This window comes from Nematolebias whitei, chromosome 1 (genome assembly GCF_014905685.2).
Source record: "Nematolebias whitei isolate Nwh7 chromosome 1, NemWhi1, whole genome shotgun sequence".
NCBI lineage: Eukaryota > Metazoa > Chordata > Actinopteri > Cyprinodontiformes > Rivulidae > Nematolebias > Nematolebias whitei.
In genome coordinates, this window is record NC_056498.1 from 91,821,448 (window position 1) to 91,840,241 (window position 18,794).

Here is an 18,794-nt window from a genome sequence, read left to right on the forward strand (position 1 = left end):
CACACACACACACACACACACACACACACACACACACACACACACAAGTTTTGAGTTGTGTCCTGGGCAGCTGGCTCCGTCTCACCTGCTCTGGTTGAAGGTGTGGATCTTCACCCGGTGGTGCGTGTACTTCTGCAGGATTTTCTTTGTGTCCTCATCCGTGTTGAAGGAGTTCATGAGGACCAGAGGGACATCGGTGTTGTACGTCTTGTTCAGGTGCTGCAGGACATTACAAACAAACACAACTGACTTTAATCAAAACTCAACTGAGCTGAAGTATCTTGGATTTAAGCTAAAAATATCAAATTAACAAACTCCTGCACAATCAGCACTGAAGGAGTTTCAATGTGGATGAATAAAAAACAGCACAAAAGACGAGCATTATAGACAAACCAATTAAAAGTGCAAAAATGATTGTGTTTTAACATTTATGATACGATTCTATTTTCAGAAAGATGTTAACCATACTTTCATGTACAACGAAGATAACTTTTAAAAAAAAGTCACCCCATAAATACTAAAGAATACTCAAAATAACACAAAGGAAAAACAGTAAAGCATATAAAGTAGTCCCTCACTATTTCGCGGTTCGTTTTTTGCGGACTTGCTCTATCTCGGTTTTTCAAAATAAGATTGGACATGACTTTTTTTTTAATTCATTTATTCAATCATTTAAAAGAAACAAAATAAAACAAATTGATCAAAAAGAAAAAAAACATTGAATGAAAAGGGTGCAGAAAGAAGAACAAAATTCTTACAATATCTGCCCCTTTTAAAATATATATAAAATAACTTTAAACAAACAGGCTTGAACGTCTCCAAAGTGAAAACAAAAATATTAGGCATCCTTCACTTGGCACAATACTTTCCTAATAATTTTAACTTGATCATCTTTTTAAACATATAAATTGTTTTAGAAATGTTTATGGCGATATCAAGGCAATTCAACAATCCTATTCCCTGAATTACAACGCAGCTCCTTCACACTAGTTCGAAATGGAGGTTTTACAAACCTGTCCATTCCCTTAAGGTGACTCTCTTTTGGAAAAAAAAATTTTAATTGAATATTTGGGGGTAATATTCTTTGTGAGCTTTATACATGACTTGCAAAATACTACCAAATCATAAAATTTTAATAATTTCAACTCATGAAATAATATATTTGTTGGGTGACCATAGCACTTCCTACTAATTCGTATAGCTCTTTTTTGTTAAATGAAAATAGGGTTTGTAATTGTTTTGCATGCTTTTTTTAACAAACTTTAATACAATAGATTAAATGTGTACTTTTTTTCTTTTTTTTTCCTCCCTGGCTCTCGATCAAGGTGGCTGCTTTTGTCTTTCCTCCCCCGTTTTTCCATCCTCCTGCTCTGCTCTCTTTGTGTCTGAAGCGCTTGGTACACATCTCCCGAACATAAATTAAGATTATGGATCTGGTATCCTGGGTGTTAAACTGTATTGATAAGATTTTTTCAACAAAGCGACAAGGTCCTGGAGAACTGGCGTGTCCAGCTGAGACACACACTGTGGGGTACGTCATGGACCCGTGGGGAGTGTGGCAGCTGATGTGCCTCTCAGTTCTGTCTCAGGAGGATGCTGAAGACGTTTATGTATTTGGAATTATGATAGCAGGGACTCTGCTCTTGGGCATCAGCGGGGCTCTGTTTTATCGACTTTTGAAGAAGACATCAGCAGCAGGTTCGGCCATGGCAAAGCGTCTGAGTCAGTGTGAAGGTTTGGTCCGTGCTGTAGGATCTCTAAATCAACTGCTTTACGAGCTAAACCGTAAGTTCACTTCACTTCCGGCGAGCTGATGGACGACAGCTCCCTCCGGCTTCTCTGCAGTCTTTTATCATCAAACTGACCTGTTTTTTCTAGCCAGACTAAAGTTCGTCCCCCTTCCAACCGAATTCGGTGTTCAGTGACTCAGAGAGCTGGACGGGACCGTCCAAAAATATATTTTGGTCCAAGACCGGCCGCTCCCACTCCACCGGTCACTCTGAGCGCACCCTGCCGGCCAGGTGACCCCTCGAGCTGGGGAGTTGTTGCACGAAGGTCCGGTGTTTTTTCCTCTCTCTCTCTGGACCTCAACAAACTCTCATCTGGGCCTTTGTGGTTCTACCTGGTTCCGACAAGAATCGCCGGGTGGTATTTCGCTGGTTTTCTGCTGGACTGGCCTCATGGTGTCTTCATAGGTGTGGGGGAAATGTACCTGTGACCCTCGAACTGGACCAGAACCGAACCAAGTTGGCTGTGGGGGACTTTGTATTCAACAGAGCGGGTCTCAGCTTCAATGAGCAGCCCGTTACTTTTAATGGAGGACGGTCCACCTCCGTGGAATCGCTGTGTTCACCTGGAGGAGACGCTCCGGTGCTTTGAAGCGCCGCCGAACCGGAGCAGAACCAGGCCAGGGACAACTTCAGCCTCTTCGTCTCTCGTGCTGTGGAGCGCCGGAGCCGGACTGGAGCAGAACTGGACCGGACCAGTGACGACTTCAGCCTCAGCCTCTCCGGTCAGTCTCGTTTTTCACCGGGGGTGCCTCTCGTGCTGTTGGGTGCGGAGGTGTCGTGCAGAGAAGCAGAGGAGCAGCGTGAAGGAGCAGCGCTGCATGGTGCTCGAGAGAAGTTCGGAGTTTGCATCGGAGTTTCTGCAGGCCTCCATCCAAACTCACCTGGATAATAATTAATTTTATTCCGGATCACGCTGTTGGCCCCTGTTGACCTGAAACGAGCTAGGATCATGCCTTTCACTTCAGGAGGATTTTCTGGCAGCTCACTCTGCTATTTGCTGCGAATTATCCGTTTCTGTTTCGGCCTGCTGATTCTGGACCCAGCTTCTGTTTCCTATGGGAGCATCCATCCATCTTCGCAGGGGGGCCGGAGCCCCCCTCAGCCCAACTCAAACTGCAGTTGGGCCACCTCGTCGGGTTTGTTTGCCCGTTTGAACTGTGACGTTTTCTGGTCTGAGACTTTTCTGCATCATTCATATTATTGTCACTATTTTCAGTTCTCAGATTATCTGGAGTCACTGAATCTTGTTAATACACCTGAATCTGCCCATCACTGCAACTTTCACTGTTTTTGGGTTCTGAATGATCACGTCTTCATTAATGTTTCTCATGGTTCGATTAAGGTGGCTAATTGTCACACTGTTAACTCTTGTAATTACACATCAGTCACAAAAAACTCAAGAAAATGTCTGATAATAATGTTGTTACTGCTCTCAGGGATTCAGCCCAACCCTGCCCCCCCCCCCCCCCCCCCCCCCCCCACACACACACACACACTTATTACAGCACACCAAATGACTAAGAACGTGTCTGGTCTTCATTTTCTGCATGTAAACGCTCGTAGCCTTCTGAGAAAACTTGATGCCTTGAAAATTCTGGTCAGTTCTTCTGGGGCAGACGTAATCTTCATCTCTGAAACTTGGCTCAACAAATCTGTAATGACCTAGCAATCAATGGATTTAACATCTACCACTGTCATCGTCATAAAGGGGGGGGGGGGGGGTCGCTGTTTACATCAGAGATTCTTTGGTTGCTAGTCCTGTGTCTTCTCAAACAATTCCTAACCAAATTGAGGCCTTAGCTGTAAACATCACTTTGAATGGAGGCCAGATTTTATCTGCAGTCTGTTGTTACCGTCCACCTTCAGCAACACCTGAGGCTCTGTCCTCCCTGATGGAATTCCTTGGTAATTTAAAATTCAAAGAGATCTTTTTGGCAGGAGATTTCAACATTGACTGGACTAAGTCGACCCCCCTCTGTGATAAATTCAAGGAATGTTGCCTGTCTCTCAATCTTACCCAATTGATCAACTCTCCGACAAGATTAAACAAAAACCGTCCTAAAAAAATCCACCATCTTAGACCCGTTTCTAACGAATATGCCTCACAAATTCCCTGGTACAGGTGTATTTGCCAATATCTTGAGTGATCATTGTGTGACAGCGACTCAGAGATATTAAACTTCCACCTTCTAAGCCCAGATTAATTCAAAAAAGGGATCTGAAACATTTTTGTTTACAGTCATTCCTCTGGGATCTGTCTCACTTTGACTGGCATCGTATTCTGTTAACTGATGAAGTGAACTCCGCTTGGAATTATTTCCATAATAATTTCATTTATTTTGTGAACAAACATGCTCCTTTTCGTCAGTTCAGAATATAGGGACGAGACAGCCCCTGGTTTACTCCAGAGCTAGCTGACCTCCTACACAGGAGAGATCATCTTTGGGCTGCAGCGAGAAAATCTGACTCAGACACTGATTGGTTGAGTTTTCGACAGATGAGGAATAAATGCACAACTGCCATCAAAGCAGCAAAACGCAACTATTTTTTATCTCAGACCTGCAAAAATCGAAATGACCCCAACAGATTCTGGAAAACCATCAAATCTCTCTCAGGCACCCCCCAATCATCTGACCTCCCATCACAACTTCTCGTTAACTCTGTTCCTGTGTCAAATAAGCACGAGATCCTGAACTGTTTCAACAAACATTTTGTTGCTTCTAGTTCATTATTTGACACAGTTACTAATGGAAAATCAGCCACTTCACTTAAAAATCAAACTTCTACAAATCAAATCCCTCCTACAAGTCAATCCTCAGTTAAACACAGCTTCTCTTTTTCTCTGTTCTCAGTTAGTGAGGTAAATTAACTGTTAAAAGATCTTGATCCTAAAAAATCTGCAGGTCCAGATGAACTTCCACCTTATTTCTTAAGGCTGGCTGCTCATATCATTGCAGTCCCTGTGACCCACATCTTCAATCTCTCCATAAGACAAAACTCCATCCCAGACATTTGGAAAACTGCCTTTGTTCTTCCTTTGCTGAAGGGAGGTGACCCCACCTCACTGAACAACTATCGGCCAATCTCTAAACTCAGTATTTTAGCCAAGGTTCTAGAAAAACTGATAAACTCTCAAATCAAAAATTATCTGGACTCATTTAACATCTTACCTCCCCATTAATTTGGTTTCAGGAAACAACACAGCACAACAACTGCTTCACTGAAGGTTCTTAATGACATTGTTGAAGCACTGGATGCTAAGGATTATGGTGTTGCACTTTTCTTAGACCTGTCTAAAGCTTCTTCATCCCTGAAAGAGTGAAGATGTTCACATCCTGGACAGAGAGGAACAATGGTTTGAGAGAGGAGTAAAGGAGGCCATCTTTGTGAAAAGAAATCATCCATCGTTAAACAGGGGTGGAGGCCTCCGGGTTCAACTGTCCCCCTCTTACAATGTTGTGATTGCTAGTATCACTCAGCCCTCTGTGAACAGTAAACAGCCATCAGTGTGCTAATGATCCATTGTTAGGCTGATGGTCCTTCTTGAGCATGTGATCAGCTGGTTTTGGTTGTCAGCAGCAAAACTGGTTGATCTACTCTGAGACGGTGCTATTTAAGAGACTGAGCTGAATACAGCTCCTCAGACTGAGGAAGTCTCTCGGATGAGAGACGAAACGGTTCTACATTTTTTTTGTTGATTTGCTTTGTTTTTTGTTTTATTTGAATGTCCAGAGGACCAGATTTAACTTTTTTAGATTTTTCTACCTGGATTATTGAGCATGCATCAGGATATTAAATCATTTTATAATATCCAATGAAGTACACTGGAAATATATTTATTAAGGCATAACAATGAACAATTACTTTCATTCTTCTTCTTTTCAGTAAATGGCAGAGTCATACGTTGGACAGCTTCGTACTAAGGGCTCCAGGATGTTTGGTTGTGCAGCATATGAGTTCACAAGCAGCATTTTAAATATGATCGTCACAGACATGCAGCCGCTGTCCGTGGTGGAAGATGAAGGATCCAGAAGATCATCTCCACCTTCAACCCAATTTTTTTTTCTCTTCTGTTTTTGTGTTTTAGAAAAAAAAGCAAGAGTTTTGCTATACCACAGACTTGACACTGAAATGAAGGTTCAACATATTATTACATTTTAAGCAATAAAACATTTTAAAAAGAAGAATTAAATGGGTTGTTTACTTAAATGTTCTTTTTCGTGTATTTGTATTACTCAAAAATTATGTTTTCGATTACTCAATCACCAGAATAATCAACAGATTAATCGATTGCTAAAATAATTGTTTACAACAGCCCTACATGAAAGAGGTAAAATGTTCAGTTAAGCTTCAGATAAACTACTGCCAGCGATCCATCAGCCCAAATGGACGTTCATTCAGCCGCTGCACTCAGCGGACGACGACCCAAACGGGTGAGATCCCAAAATATCAGACGTGTCAGAGCAGGGTCCGTGTCTGAATAATGCAGAATGCAGGCAGAAGCAGGGATTAAATGTGCTTTGACGGCCATGAAAGGACAAACACCCTCTCAGCCCTGATCCTTTGCCCCCTTTACTCAGCCGCACGCGTTTGCCGACCATTAATAGCTATATAAGCAGTCAAAGCTTAATTAAACATGTCAGGGTTTTTTTTGAGTTCTGACCTGTAGTTACTGTTAATTCATCAGGTCAGGTGGGGTTCGGAAATTATGGCTACAGGCTGGGGCCGGGTCGGATTTTTTGGGCCCAAATGCAACTCTAGTCACCAGAAAAAGAAATTCTTGCAGTGGGTTATAGTGAAGTGTTTCTGTACCTCTATCTGCTGCACAGTCAGGTCCAGGAAGGTGTTTTCATTACGGACACTGATCAGGCTCTTTGGGCCCTTGCATCCCATGCTGGTGCCAAGACCTCCGTTGAGCTTCACCACCACCAGTTTGTTCAAGCTGTGGGCCACATTATCAGGCAGGCCTGGTGCAGCAATCCTATCATATGGCTGGATCTGAACAAGGCAAACGCAAAACAGATAAAAGGTAAACACAGGTAAAGGGCTTTTGAATCCCCCCCATTTTGAAACCATTTTGAATAAGAGTTAATTAACAGCTGAGTGGTGATAAAGTATGAAAAAAGATAAAAATAAAAAAGGGTCATTCAAACAACAATGCTTTTTTTAAAACAAAAAAAGCTCCAAAAAATACACATTGTTGGATGTTTTCATGTGAAAGGTGAAGATACAGGACACATGACCTTTTGTGTGACTTATTGGTCTATAGGCATATTCAGAAGACAGTTCTGCAAAATGACTGCACAGACCAGTCAGTCTTTAGGCTTCTTCTAGTCTTTCATAAATTACATATGAACATCCCACTAACATTTGAGCTTCCAGAAATGAAGCAGTCCAAGAGGGACCAAAAGAGTCATGGAGCAAAACTCTGCCGGGCTGAAGTGGAGTGTGATGGATTAAATGTGCATCAGATGTCTGCCTCATATCAATTACTAAACATAATGAATTAACTCACTTTATCCATCCTCTTTGTGGCAACTATTTTTTAAACTAACTACAAAGTTGCTGTGTCTCATCATCAATATTCCCCCAGTAATCAATCTGGTTTTTTTTTTCCTTTCAGCTGCTCCCTGCGTTAGGGGTCACCACAGTGAACCAAGTCACATGAAGACTTGGCAGTTATTTATTTATTTATTTATTTATTTACACAGGATGTCCTTCCTGACACAACCACAGACCACTGAGCTACCACAACCCTGTGTGGAGAAGAGAGCTGCTATCTAGGACAGCCGGAGGAGCAGATGGTGGGGGTTAAGGGCCTTGCTCAAGGGCCCAGAGTGGGGCAAATGAGGGTGAGGGCAGGTGTGGGTGCTTCACCTATCCCACCCACATTTTTTTATGTTGTTGGCACCGGGGCTTGAACCGGCGATCTTCCGATCACAGGCCCACCTTCTCTAACCTCTGCGCCACCACTCCCTACCTAGAAATCAATCTGTTTGTTGCTGTTCAATTCCACAAACGGGTAGTCACATCTAATGTCATCAGTTCATTACATTACTGAGTCGCAGCTTCAAGTTATTTTTTCCTTCACACGTTGGCCCTGTTACTACCTCACAGAAGTGCATCAGATGTAGGCCGTCTATGACTCCACTCAGTGTATTATCTAAATGAACCGAAGCAGTCAGAACACGTCTCAGTCTCGGACTGAGGAGTCTTGTGAATGAGCCATATAGAAAAGCAAAAGCAAACAAAAACTTGGCAAATTGGTTGCTATAAATTCACATGAAAAATATTGTGAAATAAAATTCCTTGGAGGAATGTTTGGGATAAATCTCAGCTAATACCACAACATAATTTAGCACAAGCGCTGTAAAAATGATTATTACGGCCATTTGTATTTGCCAAGGATGATTAGATGTGGTGGCCATCTCTCATTGTGTTGTTTTTAGCAGAAGGACTCCTACGTCCATATGCTCTTTGTGGACTTCACATCTGCCTTCAATACCATGATCTCCCAAACCCAGATGGACAAACTACTCACACTAGGACTAAGCCACTCAATTTGCAACTGGGACCTAGACTTCTTAAACAGACCACAGTCTGTTAAGATTCACAGCTTCTCCACAACCACCATAACCCTCAGCACTGGCTCCCCTCAGGGATGTGTGCTAAGCCCTCTCCTGTTCACTCTGCTCACGTATGACTGTGTACCTACCAATCTAGGCTGTATTGTAAAGTTTGCAGATGATACAGTGGTGGTGGGATACATCACAAACAATGAGTCCAGTCACAGGCAGGACGTGGAACACCTGGATAGCTGGTGCAAGAATAACCTTCAAATCAATGTGAAGATGACAACAGAGATGTTTGTGGACTTCAGAAGGGACAAATACACCTACCCCTCCCGGAATATAATGCCCCTTTTGCACTGCCCCTAATAAGCCCCAATTCTGGGCTGCCCGCCACAGAAATAACCCTTTTGCACCAGCACTTTAGCTAGTATTTTTAGCTGATTTGAGGCTGATTCAGGACCTCTTTTCGTCCCTGCTTCTCTGGAGGGACTGAGCGAGCTCAGTTGAGCAGAGTCCGGACCAAAACGTGAATGCAGGACTCTGATTGGTCAGGGGGAGGAGTCACTGGATCTCAGAAACTTTACACTGATCCGCCATTTGCAATTTCTCTGGATGCGGAGCAGCGGCTTGATCTATTTTTAAGATGTTAAAAACAATAATGACACGCCATGTTTAATTCTGAAGTACAGGCATTTTTTGTGTTTGGTGACCGACGATAAAATTTGAGCGAGCGGCGTCACCGCAGAGGATCATACGAGCTGCCGAGCCATTGAAGCCCGCGAGGCCGAACCCCGAGCCCTGGCCTCACCTGCTCACAAAGGCCAGATTCCAAGTCCAGGCAGGCGGGAGGACCGAGATGGAGGGTGGAAACGTTTTTTTAAAAATATTTTATGTATAAAAAAAATAAGTTGTTTTTATTGGTGAAGATTAAAAATAAATAAACGGTGCCGGCTTTATTATGAAATCATGTTTTCACGTTGACTTTATTAAATAATCTGTTAATTAAAGTTAATTCAACTGAAAAATCAAATAGACAAAATTATTGAATCTCTCAAGAATATTTCTCTCAAACATGTTTAAAGAAGAGACACAACCTTTGGTTCAACATTATATAACTCACAGATGTAAATCACAAAACAAGCATTACACTTGGGCGGCTGTGGCTGAGTGGTTAGAGCAGTCGTCCTCCAATGCGAGAGTTGGGGGTTCAAATCCACCAGCAGTCACATGCCGTAGTGTCCCTGGGCAAGACACTGAACCCCTCATAGCCTCTGATGTGTGTCCCATCAGTGTATGAATGTGATAAAGCTCTGAATAGTCTCTTTAGAATGATTTCTTCAATTAGCTTTGTAGAGATCTAGTAGAGTGCTGTATGAATGGGTAAATGAGGCACAGATTGTAGTGTAAAGCACTTTGAGTATCTTGAAATAAGATAGAAAAGCGCTATATAAGTACAGTCCATTTACTTTGAATTAAAACTTTAAATCAAAAGTTAAACTTTAAAGCTAAAAAATAATCTGTATACAAGAAAAAAATAATCTGTATACAAGAAACAAAACCACAATGAGTGCAAATGCATCAAATGATGAAGAAAAATATAGAATTTTAAATATAGATGTCCTGATGCAAGGTAGAAAAATCTAAAAAAGTTAAGTCTGGTCCTCTGGACATTCAAAAAAGAAAAAGAAAAACAAAAATGTAGAAACGTTTCTTTTTTCATCCAAAAGACTTCTTCAGTCTGAGGTGCTGTATTCAGCTCAGTCTTATATAAATATCTGAGATGAATACAGCACCTCAGACTGAAGAAGTCTTTCGGATGAAAGATGAAACGTTTCTACATTTTTGTTTTTGTGTTTTGAATGTCCAGAGGACCAGACTTAACTTTTTTAGATTTAAATACAAATGTTTTTGTAGAATCTGGTTCATCAGATTTAATTCAGTTCAGTTTATTTATACAGTGCCAAGTCACAACAAATGTTAAACTGAACAGAAATATTCATATATAAAATAAGTTAACAGAAACTTTCACATATAAAAATACTACAGCCCCAAATCTCAAATGAGTTGAAAATGATGTTCTGTGGACGCATTCTCATCTACCTGCCAGCTGTGCTCGAGTGCCTGACCACTGAGATCCTGGAGCTAGCAGGAAACACGGCTTGTGACAGCGGAAGGACAGGATCGTCCCTCGACACCTACAGTTGGCTGTCCGCAGCAATGAGGAGCTCGGCAGACTGCTGGGAGTAGTGGCCATCGCTCTGGGAGGAGTTCTGCCCAGCATTTGGGCGGTCCTACAGCCCGGGGAAACCAAGAGGCCAGCAGAGTCTGGTGGACAGATCGGACGGCATCTGCAGCCAGTTTCTTAGGATCCACTGTGGGATGGACCTTTACAAGAGATCCTTCCTGTCTACAGCCATCAGTATCTATAACATCTCTTAATGAAATGAGGATAACGAGTTACAACAACAAAAAATTTCCCTTTGGGATTAATAAAGTATTTTTGAATTGAATTTTTTAAAAATAATAATTTAATATTTATCCGAGGAGCAGACTTCTTTGAGTAACTCATCGCAGAACTCTCATTAGCAGGACTTGGATTCTGGACACGCCTCCAGAATCGGTCCTAAAGTGCAGGTGCAAATCCAGGCTGAGGCGAGCCAGGCCGAGAAGGGGTGTGCAGGGCTGAGCAGAGTTGGGGCTTATTAGAGGCAGTGCAAAAGGGGCATAAGAGGAGGATACGTGGTGGAAGTGGTCTCCAGCTACAAGTACTTGGGTGTGCACCTGAATGACAACCTCAGCTGGGGCAACAACACCACCAGCCTGATCAAGAAAGCTCATCAGAGACTCTACTTCCTCAGACGGCTGAGACGAGCTGGGCTGGAAAGCTCAGTCCTCACCTCCTTCTACAGGTGTGCAGTGGAGAGCATCCTGTGCTCCAGCATCAACGTGTGGCATGGAGGCTGCACAGCTGCAGAAAGAAAAGCTTTGCAGAGAGTGGTGAAGGCTGCACAAAACATGTTGGAGTCAGTCTCTCCACCATCATAGACATCTACACCTCCAGATGCAGGAAAAGGGCCACCTGCATCATGAAGGACCCCACTCACCCAGCACACACACTTTTTGCCCCACTCCCCTCAGGAAGGAGGTTAAGGAGCATTAAGTGTAGAACCACTAGACTGAGGAACAGCTTCTACCCTGAGGCTGGAATATCGAACCAGAATAATCACTGTGAAAAAAAAATCCCATGTTGCTGCTGATCTGTTTCATGTTGCTGTGTTCATTCATGCTCATCTGCTCACATAGACTCATGTTCGTGCTGCTGTTTGGCATATTGATTTTAGGCCATTATTAATCTGCAGGACCAGATGAACTTTCACCTTATTTCTTAAGGCTGGCCGCTCATATCATTGCAGTCACTGTGTCCCACATCTTTAATCTTTCCATAATCTTTCCATAAGCCAAAACTCTATTCCAGACGCTTGGAAAACAGCCTTTGTTTTTCCTTTGCTGAAGGGAGGTGACCCCACCTCACTGAACAACTATCGGCCAATCTCTAAACTCTGCATTTTAGCCAAGGTTCTAGAAAAACTGATAAACTCTTAAATCAAAAATTACCTGGACTCATTTAACATCTTACCTCCCCATCAATCTGGTTTCAGGAAACAACACAACACAACAACTGCTTCACTGAAGGTTCTTAATGACAATGTTGAAGCACTGGATGCTAAGGATTATTGTGCTGCACTTTTCTTAGACCTGTCTAAAGCTTTTGACACTGTGGATCATAACATCTTGTGTCATAAGCTCTATGACATTTATGGAGTTTTTAAATTTTGCGTCGGGTATTCGTGGTGACGTCATTACGTCGCCGTTACATCATTGCGTCATGCGTCACGTGATCCGCACTGGGCACGGGTTACAAAATGATTTTCTCCAAGCAGACAGATGGAGCGGAGCAGGCCCAGTCTTGGCACATGGGTAGGAATGCATCAATAGTATGGAAATATTTTACTAAAGATGAATCTTCTGGTTCAACTACCATAAGGAAACAGAAAATTAATCAACTTCCTGACTGTTTGGAGCTCATTGTGAACCGGTGTTACACCATGTTCTGTGACCACCATATATTGTGACCGTAGGGGGCGGTGTTGCAGGTCACAGAATATGGTGCAACACCGGGTCCAATCAACCAAACCAGAACCAGCTTCCTTCTGACCTTGTTTCACAAACAAAAAGCAAGAAATATTAATCTCTAAACCTATTAAAAAAAAACTTTCATCATCATCATTTCAAATTCATCTTAAAAACTAAACCTAATGTGCAACACCGCGGGCGGTGGTGCGAGGTGGTCGACCGCCCCACTGTTTTTAAGTTTTGTTTTTGACGTGCCGCACGTTTCTTTCACTTTTGCAGCTTAATAATAATAATAATAATAATAACTAATAGTTTTAGTTTTCCTGCAACTTATTTGCAATATGATAAATGGTAGGCGCATAATATACTCTCTCAATGTTTTGTTGGTCGTTGTTTTTTGGTAAATAATTACCTTTTTTTTTTTGCGGTTTTATTTATTTAATTTTGCATCTTGAGATCCTATGACATCATCAAGTACTCGAGTTCTACTTGAGTTTTATTATGCTAATGTCGAGTTTCAAAATTATGTAGTCGTTCAACCCCTAATGCGTAAGTAGTGTTAAAGTATTTTCTTCGAGAGCCAAGTAGCGAAGCTACAAGCTAACCACGTCTGGCTTGCCGTAGTGTTGCTATATACAGACGCATGCACAAAACGCTGTGTTCTGTCGAAAGTTTGGTGTTCATTTCCATCAAAAGTTAAAGTAAGCGTTGGTCAGCTTTAGAGAAACCTGCTCTTTGATATGTGAAAAGAACGCTGTGTTGTGCGATTTTATTGAGAGACCCTCTGGTCAAAGCCACAGAGGAAACTGGTCGCCATTTTGTGTCAGCTCTCCTTAAAGCGGAAGGAAACGCCCACTAGAGGGTTGGAGGGTGAAGTGTTTTCAGTATAAAATGCTGCTCTGTTGCTGTTCATTTCTTAAGTGAGAATACTGGAAACCTTTAAGAGTTAACAACATATTCTTTAGATTTTTCTACCTGGATTATTGAGCATGCATCAGGAAACATATTCTTTAGTTTAAAACATATGGCTAAAACTACATTTGATATATTTTGCACTGTTTTGCACTACAAGAAAGAAGCCTAATATTTGATTTGTTTATTATTTAAAAATTCTCTGGACCTAGTAGTGGAATTTTCTTAATTGAGATTATTTTGTGATATAGCAGTTTTCAAACTAAATGATGGCAAAAGGACACCCTATGCTTTTTTTCCCATTCCTATTGCAAGTTTTATACCAAAAATATACCGTGATATATATTGTTGTCGCCACCTTTCGCAATACATATCGTAATATGATTTTTATGCCATATCGCACATCCATACCTGCAGTGTTCCCTCAGTGCGGACTGAACTAGAATAATGTGAGTTCATAAAAATTGTTTACAGTTGATCTTATATTTTAGCTAAGTTTTTATTTTATTATTTATTTTTATTAATTCATCTTGCTTTTGTATAGTAATTTTGTTTGAAATATATTTTGGGGACAAGGGGCAGATATAAGAACTCATTCTTCTTCTGCTGCCTTTCATTTTATTTCTGTGATTGTATATCTTTTTTCTTTTCTTTAAATTATATTACATTTGTTTTTTGGATGAAATGAAATGAATAAATAAAACATACATACATACATACAACTTGGCAAAAGGGCCTTCTCCTACTCCACTCCTGTTTCCTGGAATATCTTGCAAAAAGATCTGAAGTTCTCGATCTTGACTTCTCCAAGTGGCTTTAAGAATCTGTTTGGCTCCCGGCAAGGACCAATGCAGACATGTTTCTGTTTTTAGTTTTCTACATTCGCCTTATAATCTAGACTTTTTTTGCCATCTTATTTTAATTTGTAAAAAAAAAAAAATCTGTGCGCCTCTTTTATAATTGTCCATTGTTGTCGCTGTTGTCCATTATTGACATCATTCTTTGTTGAAATCAGGTCTCTCTTGTAAATGAGTCCTCGAGGCTCAATGGGATTAACCTGTCTAAATAAAGGTTGAATGAATTAGTGCTTAGTGTTTAGTTGATGGTTTTCTTAGTTCATAGTCTTAGTTCATATTTCAGATCTTATTACCATTTTCTTTTACTTTTTATTGTTGGATGTAACTGGGACCCCATGTACATAATTTCGTTCCACCAATAACGAATATCTGAATCTGAATTTTATTTGTTCTATTATATTTTATGTATTGTAAATGTATACATAATTCGTTTGAGAGTTTTATTAAAATCTGTATGTGTTCAATTGTTTATAATATTAGCTAAATATCTCATGAACCACCACACACCTCTTTCCTGCAAAGTATCAGCACAGTGTCGGCAGACACAGAGCAGACCTCTGGTTTGCAGCTTCTCATCTTATATGGCACTGAGAGAGACAAATTGGAGTTTTAAAGTTAAATACATAAGGCAGAACAAGGCTCAAGAGTTTTAAAATTCTCAGACTTAATAAAGGGGATACCACAAGGTTGTGTACTTTGCCCCTTTTTTTCCGATATATTTTACCAAAGTTACCACAGAAAGAAAACAATAAGAGCTCAAACTGATCTCTGCTGTTTAGTGTCTAACTTGCAAAAATAATCTTCACATCTAAAACTAGCTTCTTGATAGTCATGCACAGAGAAAAATATAAGTTCTAATGAGGTTTTGCCAAAGTATTGTGTGAAACCTTGAAAAAAAAAGATTGATCCAAATTACCCTTAATATTTTCTCAACGCAATAGACAATGTTTGCCTTTTGTTAACTTTTTTGTTCGCTTGTTTGTTTAATGAATCTTCGGGTTTTAAAAAAGCCACATGACAGGTAATCACACAGAAGTTCAAACTGAATTTAAAATGCTTTAATTTGTTCAAAATATTGTGTACATCCTCTGTCAATTTCTAGGGTTTTACTATTGGGATGTAATAAAAAAAAAGGGTAAATAAAAAGGGTATTGTTATAGTTATACAAGAGTACACTTTATACACCCATGGAAAAACTTTTAGTTTCTAGTTTCTAAGTATTTTAACCTTTTATAGCAATACAGCAATCTATAGCAATGGCCCATACTTACTCCTACAAGCATCTTGCAGATGTTGGATGCCGTCTATCACGGTGCACTAAGATTCATAACTGGCTGTAACTATCATACATCATTGCACCCTGTATTCATTGGTCAATTGGTCATTAACTTCACGTAGACTCCCATACTGGTACAGTTTCATTTTTAAATCACTTCTTGGTCAGTTGGCTTGATATATCTCCTCCTATATGCCACTCCGTGAGTGCAGCTACAGCGTGCGCTCTTAGGACATAATTACTTGCCGTATAGCCTCTGTGCAGACCAAACTTGGCAAAAGGGCCTTTTCTTACTCTGCTCCTGTAACATGGAATACCTTGCAAAAATATCTGAAGCTCTCGACCTTGACCTCTTTAAAGGCTCCAGTTTACTCGGACGTCCTGTTAGCCGTGCGGAAACTGTGCGCACCGTCCCCAGAGATTTGAGGCTTAATGCTTGAGCGTCCAAACTGAGAGGCTGCAGAGCAGCTCTGCAGACAAGGGGCGTTTACCTTCAGGAAAAATTGAGGTCCAATTGGTCATTTGCTGACATGTCTACTGGATTGACTGACGGGTTGAAAAAAAAAAAAAAAACGAAAGCTGGCAGCTCCATCCGCAGCGGTGTTCTGTGTTTATATGGATATGTTTACATGGACATAAGTAACCGGATCAAATGGCCGGTCGGAATAAAAGTGTGTCATGTAAACACTCCGTTGGGGTTATTTTTTGCGTATTCGGCGCGATCCGATATAATTTGTGATCAGAACGAAACGGGTGGTTTACGCCGATTCAAAACCCGATCGGTGCGCATGCAAACGCTTGATCTGTTCCTTTTTATCTGATCGTGAAAAACTGACCTGACTGCGCATGTGCGACTTTGCCATTTCCGCCTGGCTAACGCTAATAATATTAGCATGTCAGGGATAGGGCATTAACAGAGTACTCGAGTCATCTACACATCGATTGCTAGAACATCTATCGAGGTTAAAAATGTAAGGTCGAGTGTCCGTAGTGACGTCATATTATGTGACCACCATATGACCGTAAGGGGCGGTGTTGCACGTCACAAAGTATGGTGCAACACCGGGTGCAATCCACCGAACCAGAACCAGCTTCCTCTCGTTTCACAAACAAAAAGCAAAAAATATTCATCTCTAAACCTATAAAAAAAAAAATCTATAAATATATTAATCTCTAAAACTAAACTTAATGCGCACCACAGCTGGCGGTGGTGCAGGGTGGTCGACACCCCCCCCCCCCCACACACACACACACACACACACACACACACACTGTTAAGTTTTGTTTTTGACGTGCTGCACGTTTCTTCACGTTTGCAGTTTAATAATAATAACTAATAGTTTAGATTTCCTGTGACTTATTTGCAGTATGATAAATGGTAGGAGCACAATATATGCTCCCAATGTTTTGTTGGTCTTTTTTTGTAAATAATTACTTTTTTTTGCGATTTTATTTATTTATTTATTTTTGTATCTTGAGATCTAGGACGTCATCAAATACTCGAGTTCTACTCGGGTTTTATTATGTTAATGTCGAGTTTAAAAATTATATACTCGTTCAACCCCTAGTCAGGGAAGCAAAACTGGTCGGTGAGCGACACAACATTTCTACTAGAAACTTTAAAAGAGCTCAAAATGATCTGTATTACCTGTAGCTCAGTCAGGGAGTGCAGTAACGTCTCCACCATCATTAAAACCTGTCGCGGGTCCATTTTGGGTGCTCAGGTTTGTTTACGTTCACCCCGGAAGAAGAACTTCTTCTTCTGTGTTTTTTTTAAGGACAGTTTACCACTCTGCGCATGTCAGTACTGCTGTTCAGAACAAAGCCCGCTGCATGTAAACGCTCGTCATGAACAGATTGTGCCCATGTAAACAATACATTTGAATTATTCAAACAGAACACATTTCAATCCGGTCAAAGAATTCTGTGCATGTAAACATAGCTTATGTTGTTAATAAAAAGTTCTAAAAAAAAACAAAACAAAAACAGGGAGTGTTAGCTCTGCAACCCACACATCAGAAAAGCCCAACAGGAAATCTCCAGACACTCCCACAGCCACGCTGGACCTGATTTTAATTCGCTCATGACAAATTCCTTCATTTCTCACCATTTCAATCATGGCATCAATGGAGGAGGAAAAAAAAAGGCCAGGTCATGGATTTAATACATTGGTGTCTCATACAATACAGTCCGTTGTCGGGTAGTTTATTATGCGACACAGAGTACACGTACTAGGGATGGGGCCGATCCGATCCTGTATCGGTATCGGCCTCAGATACCAGCATAATTTACGTAATTTTCCGATCCATGATGCATGTTGGCGTCAAACTATGAAATGGATTTTCTGAACGGAGGCGTGTCTCATAAACCCAGAGTAATAAGACCCGCCTCACATTCAGGAAATCCATTTCATAATTTGCAGCCAGCTACAACGTGAGGGCTGAGTTAGCAGCACTGTGGCTAACAGCTAACCAACTTTTCATTGAAACATGTCCGCTGTGTGGAAGTATTTTACACTAGAAACACCACAAATCAAGACAGCAACATGCAATGTTTGCAGAGCCATAGTACCACATTAAACCGCAGAAAAGTTAGTTTTACGATGGACATTCGAGCTCCGGGGCTTTAGCGTGGCGCTACTCTTTCTGAACGCGTAGCAGGCAGCTCGACCCCGGCCAGCCGCGTCCAATCTGCACCGCTCAATCTGCCCGTCTCCGAGGAGGGACAGATTGAGTGCGGCTGACCGAAATCAGATCAACTGCTGCGGATTGAACAAGAAGAAGACATTGCTGAATCCCTGGAGCTCAAATGCTTACAGAGAAGTTTCTAAACTTCATCATAATTAATGACCAACCACTATCCGTTGTAGACAACTAAGGATTTCACAGCTTGATACTTGCAGCCAAGATATAGTTTACCCTCCAGGAGATATTTATCAGTACAACAGTAGACAATCATAAAAAAAAACAAAAAAAAACATGATTTGAAAATTACAAGAAAATTATATATATATATAAAAAAAACGAAACAAAAACAGCTAAAATGATGTAAAATACTAAAAAACATGTCTGTAATGGTTTATGTGATGAACTTAGCAGATGTTTAAAGCCATTTAATTTTTTATTTTATTTTATTCATTTATTCATTCAAGACAAAATAAACAAAACAAATTCATGAACAAAAAAAAAACATTATATATACACACATTATATATATATATATATATATATATATATATATATATATATATATA

At 40.8% G+C, this 18,794-nt stretch overlaps 1 protein-coding gene across 1 annotated transcript in view; it reads right to left on the reverse strand.

Moving 5' to 3' along the window:
- The window catches only part of ugp2b (UDP-glucose pyrophosphorylase 2b), a gene marked incomplete at its 5' end in the record, with an annotated part of 55,936 nt that overhangs the window by 34,190 nt on the left and 2,952 nt on the right, over positions 1–18,794 (reverse strand). The window contains 2 exon segments of the mRNA XM_037681218.1: positions 86–219; positions 6,603–6,788. Coding sequence (XP_037537146.1) covers positions 86–219; positions 6,603–6,788 — 320 coding nt within the window.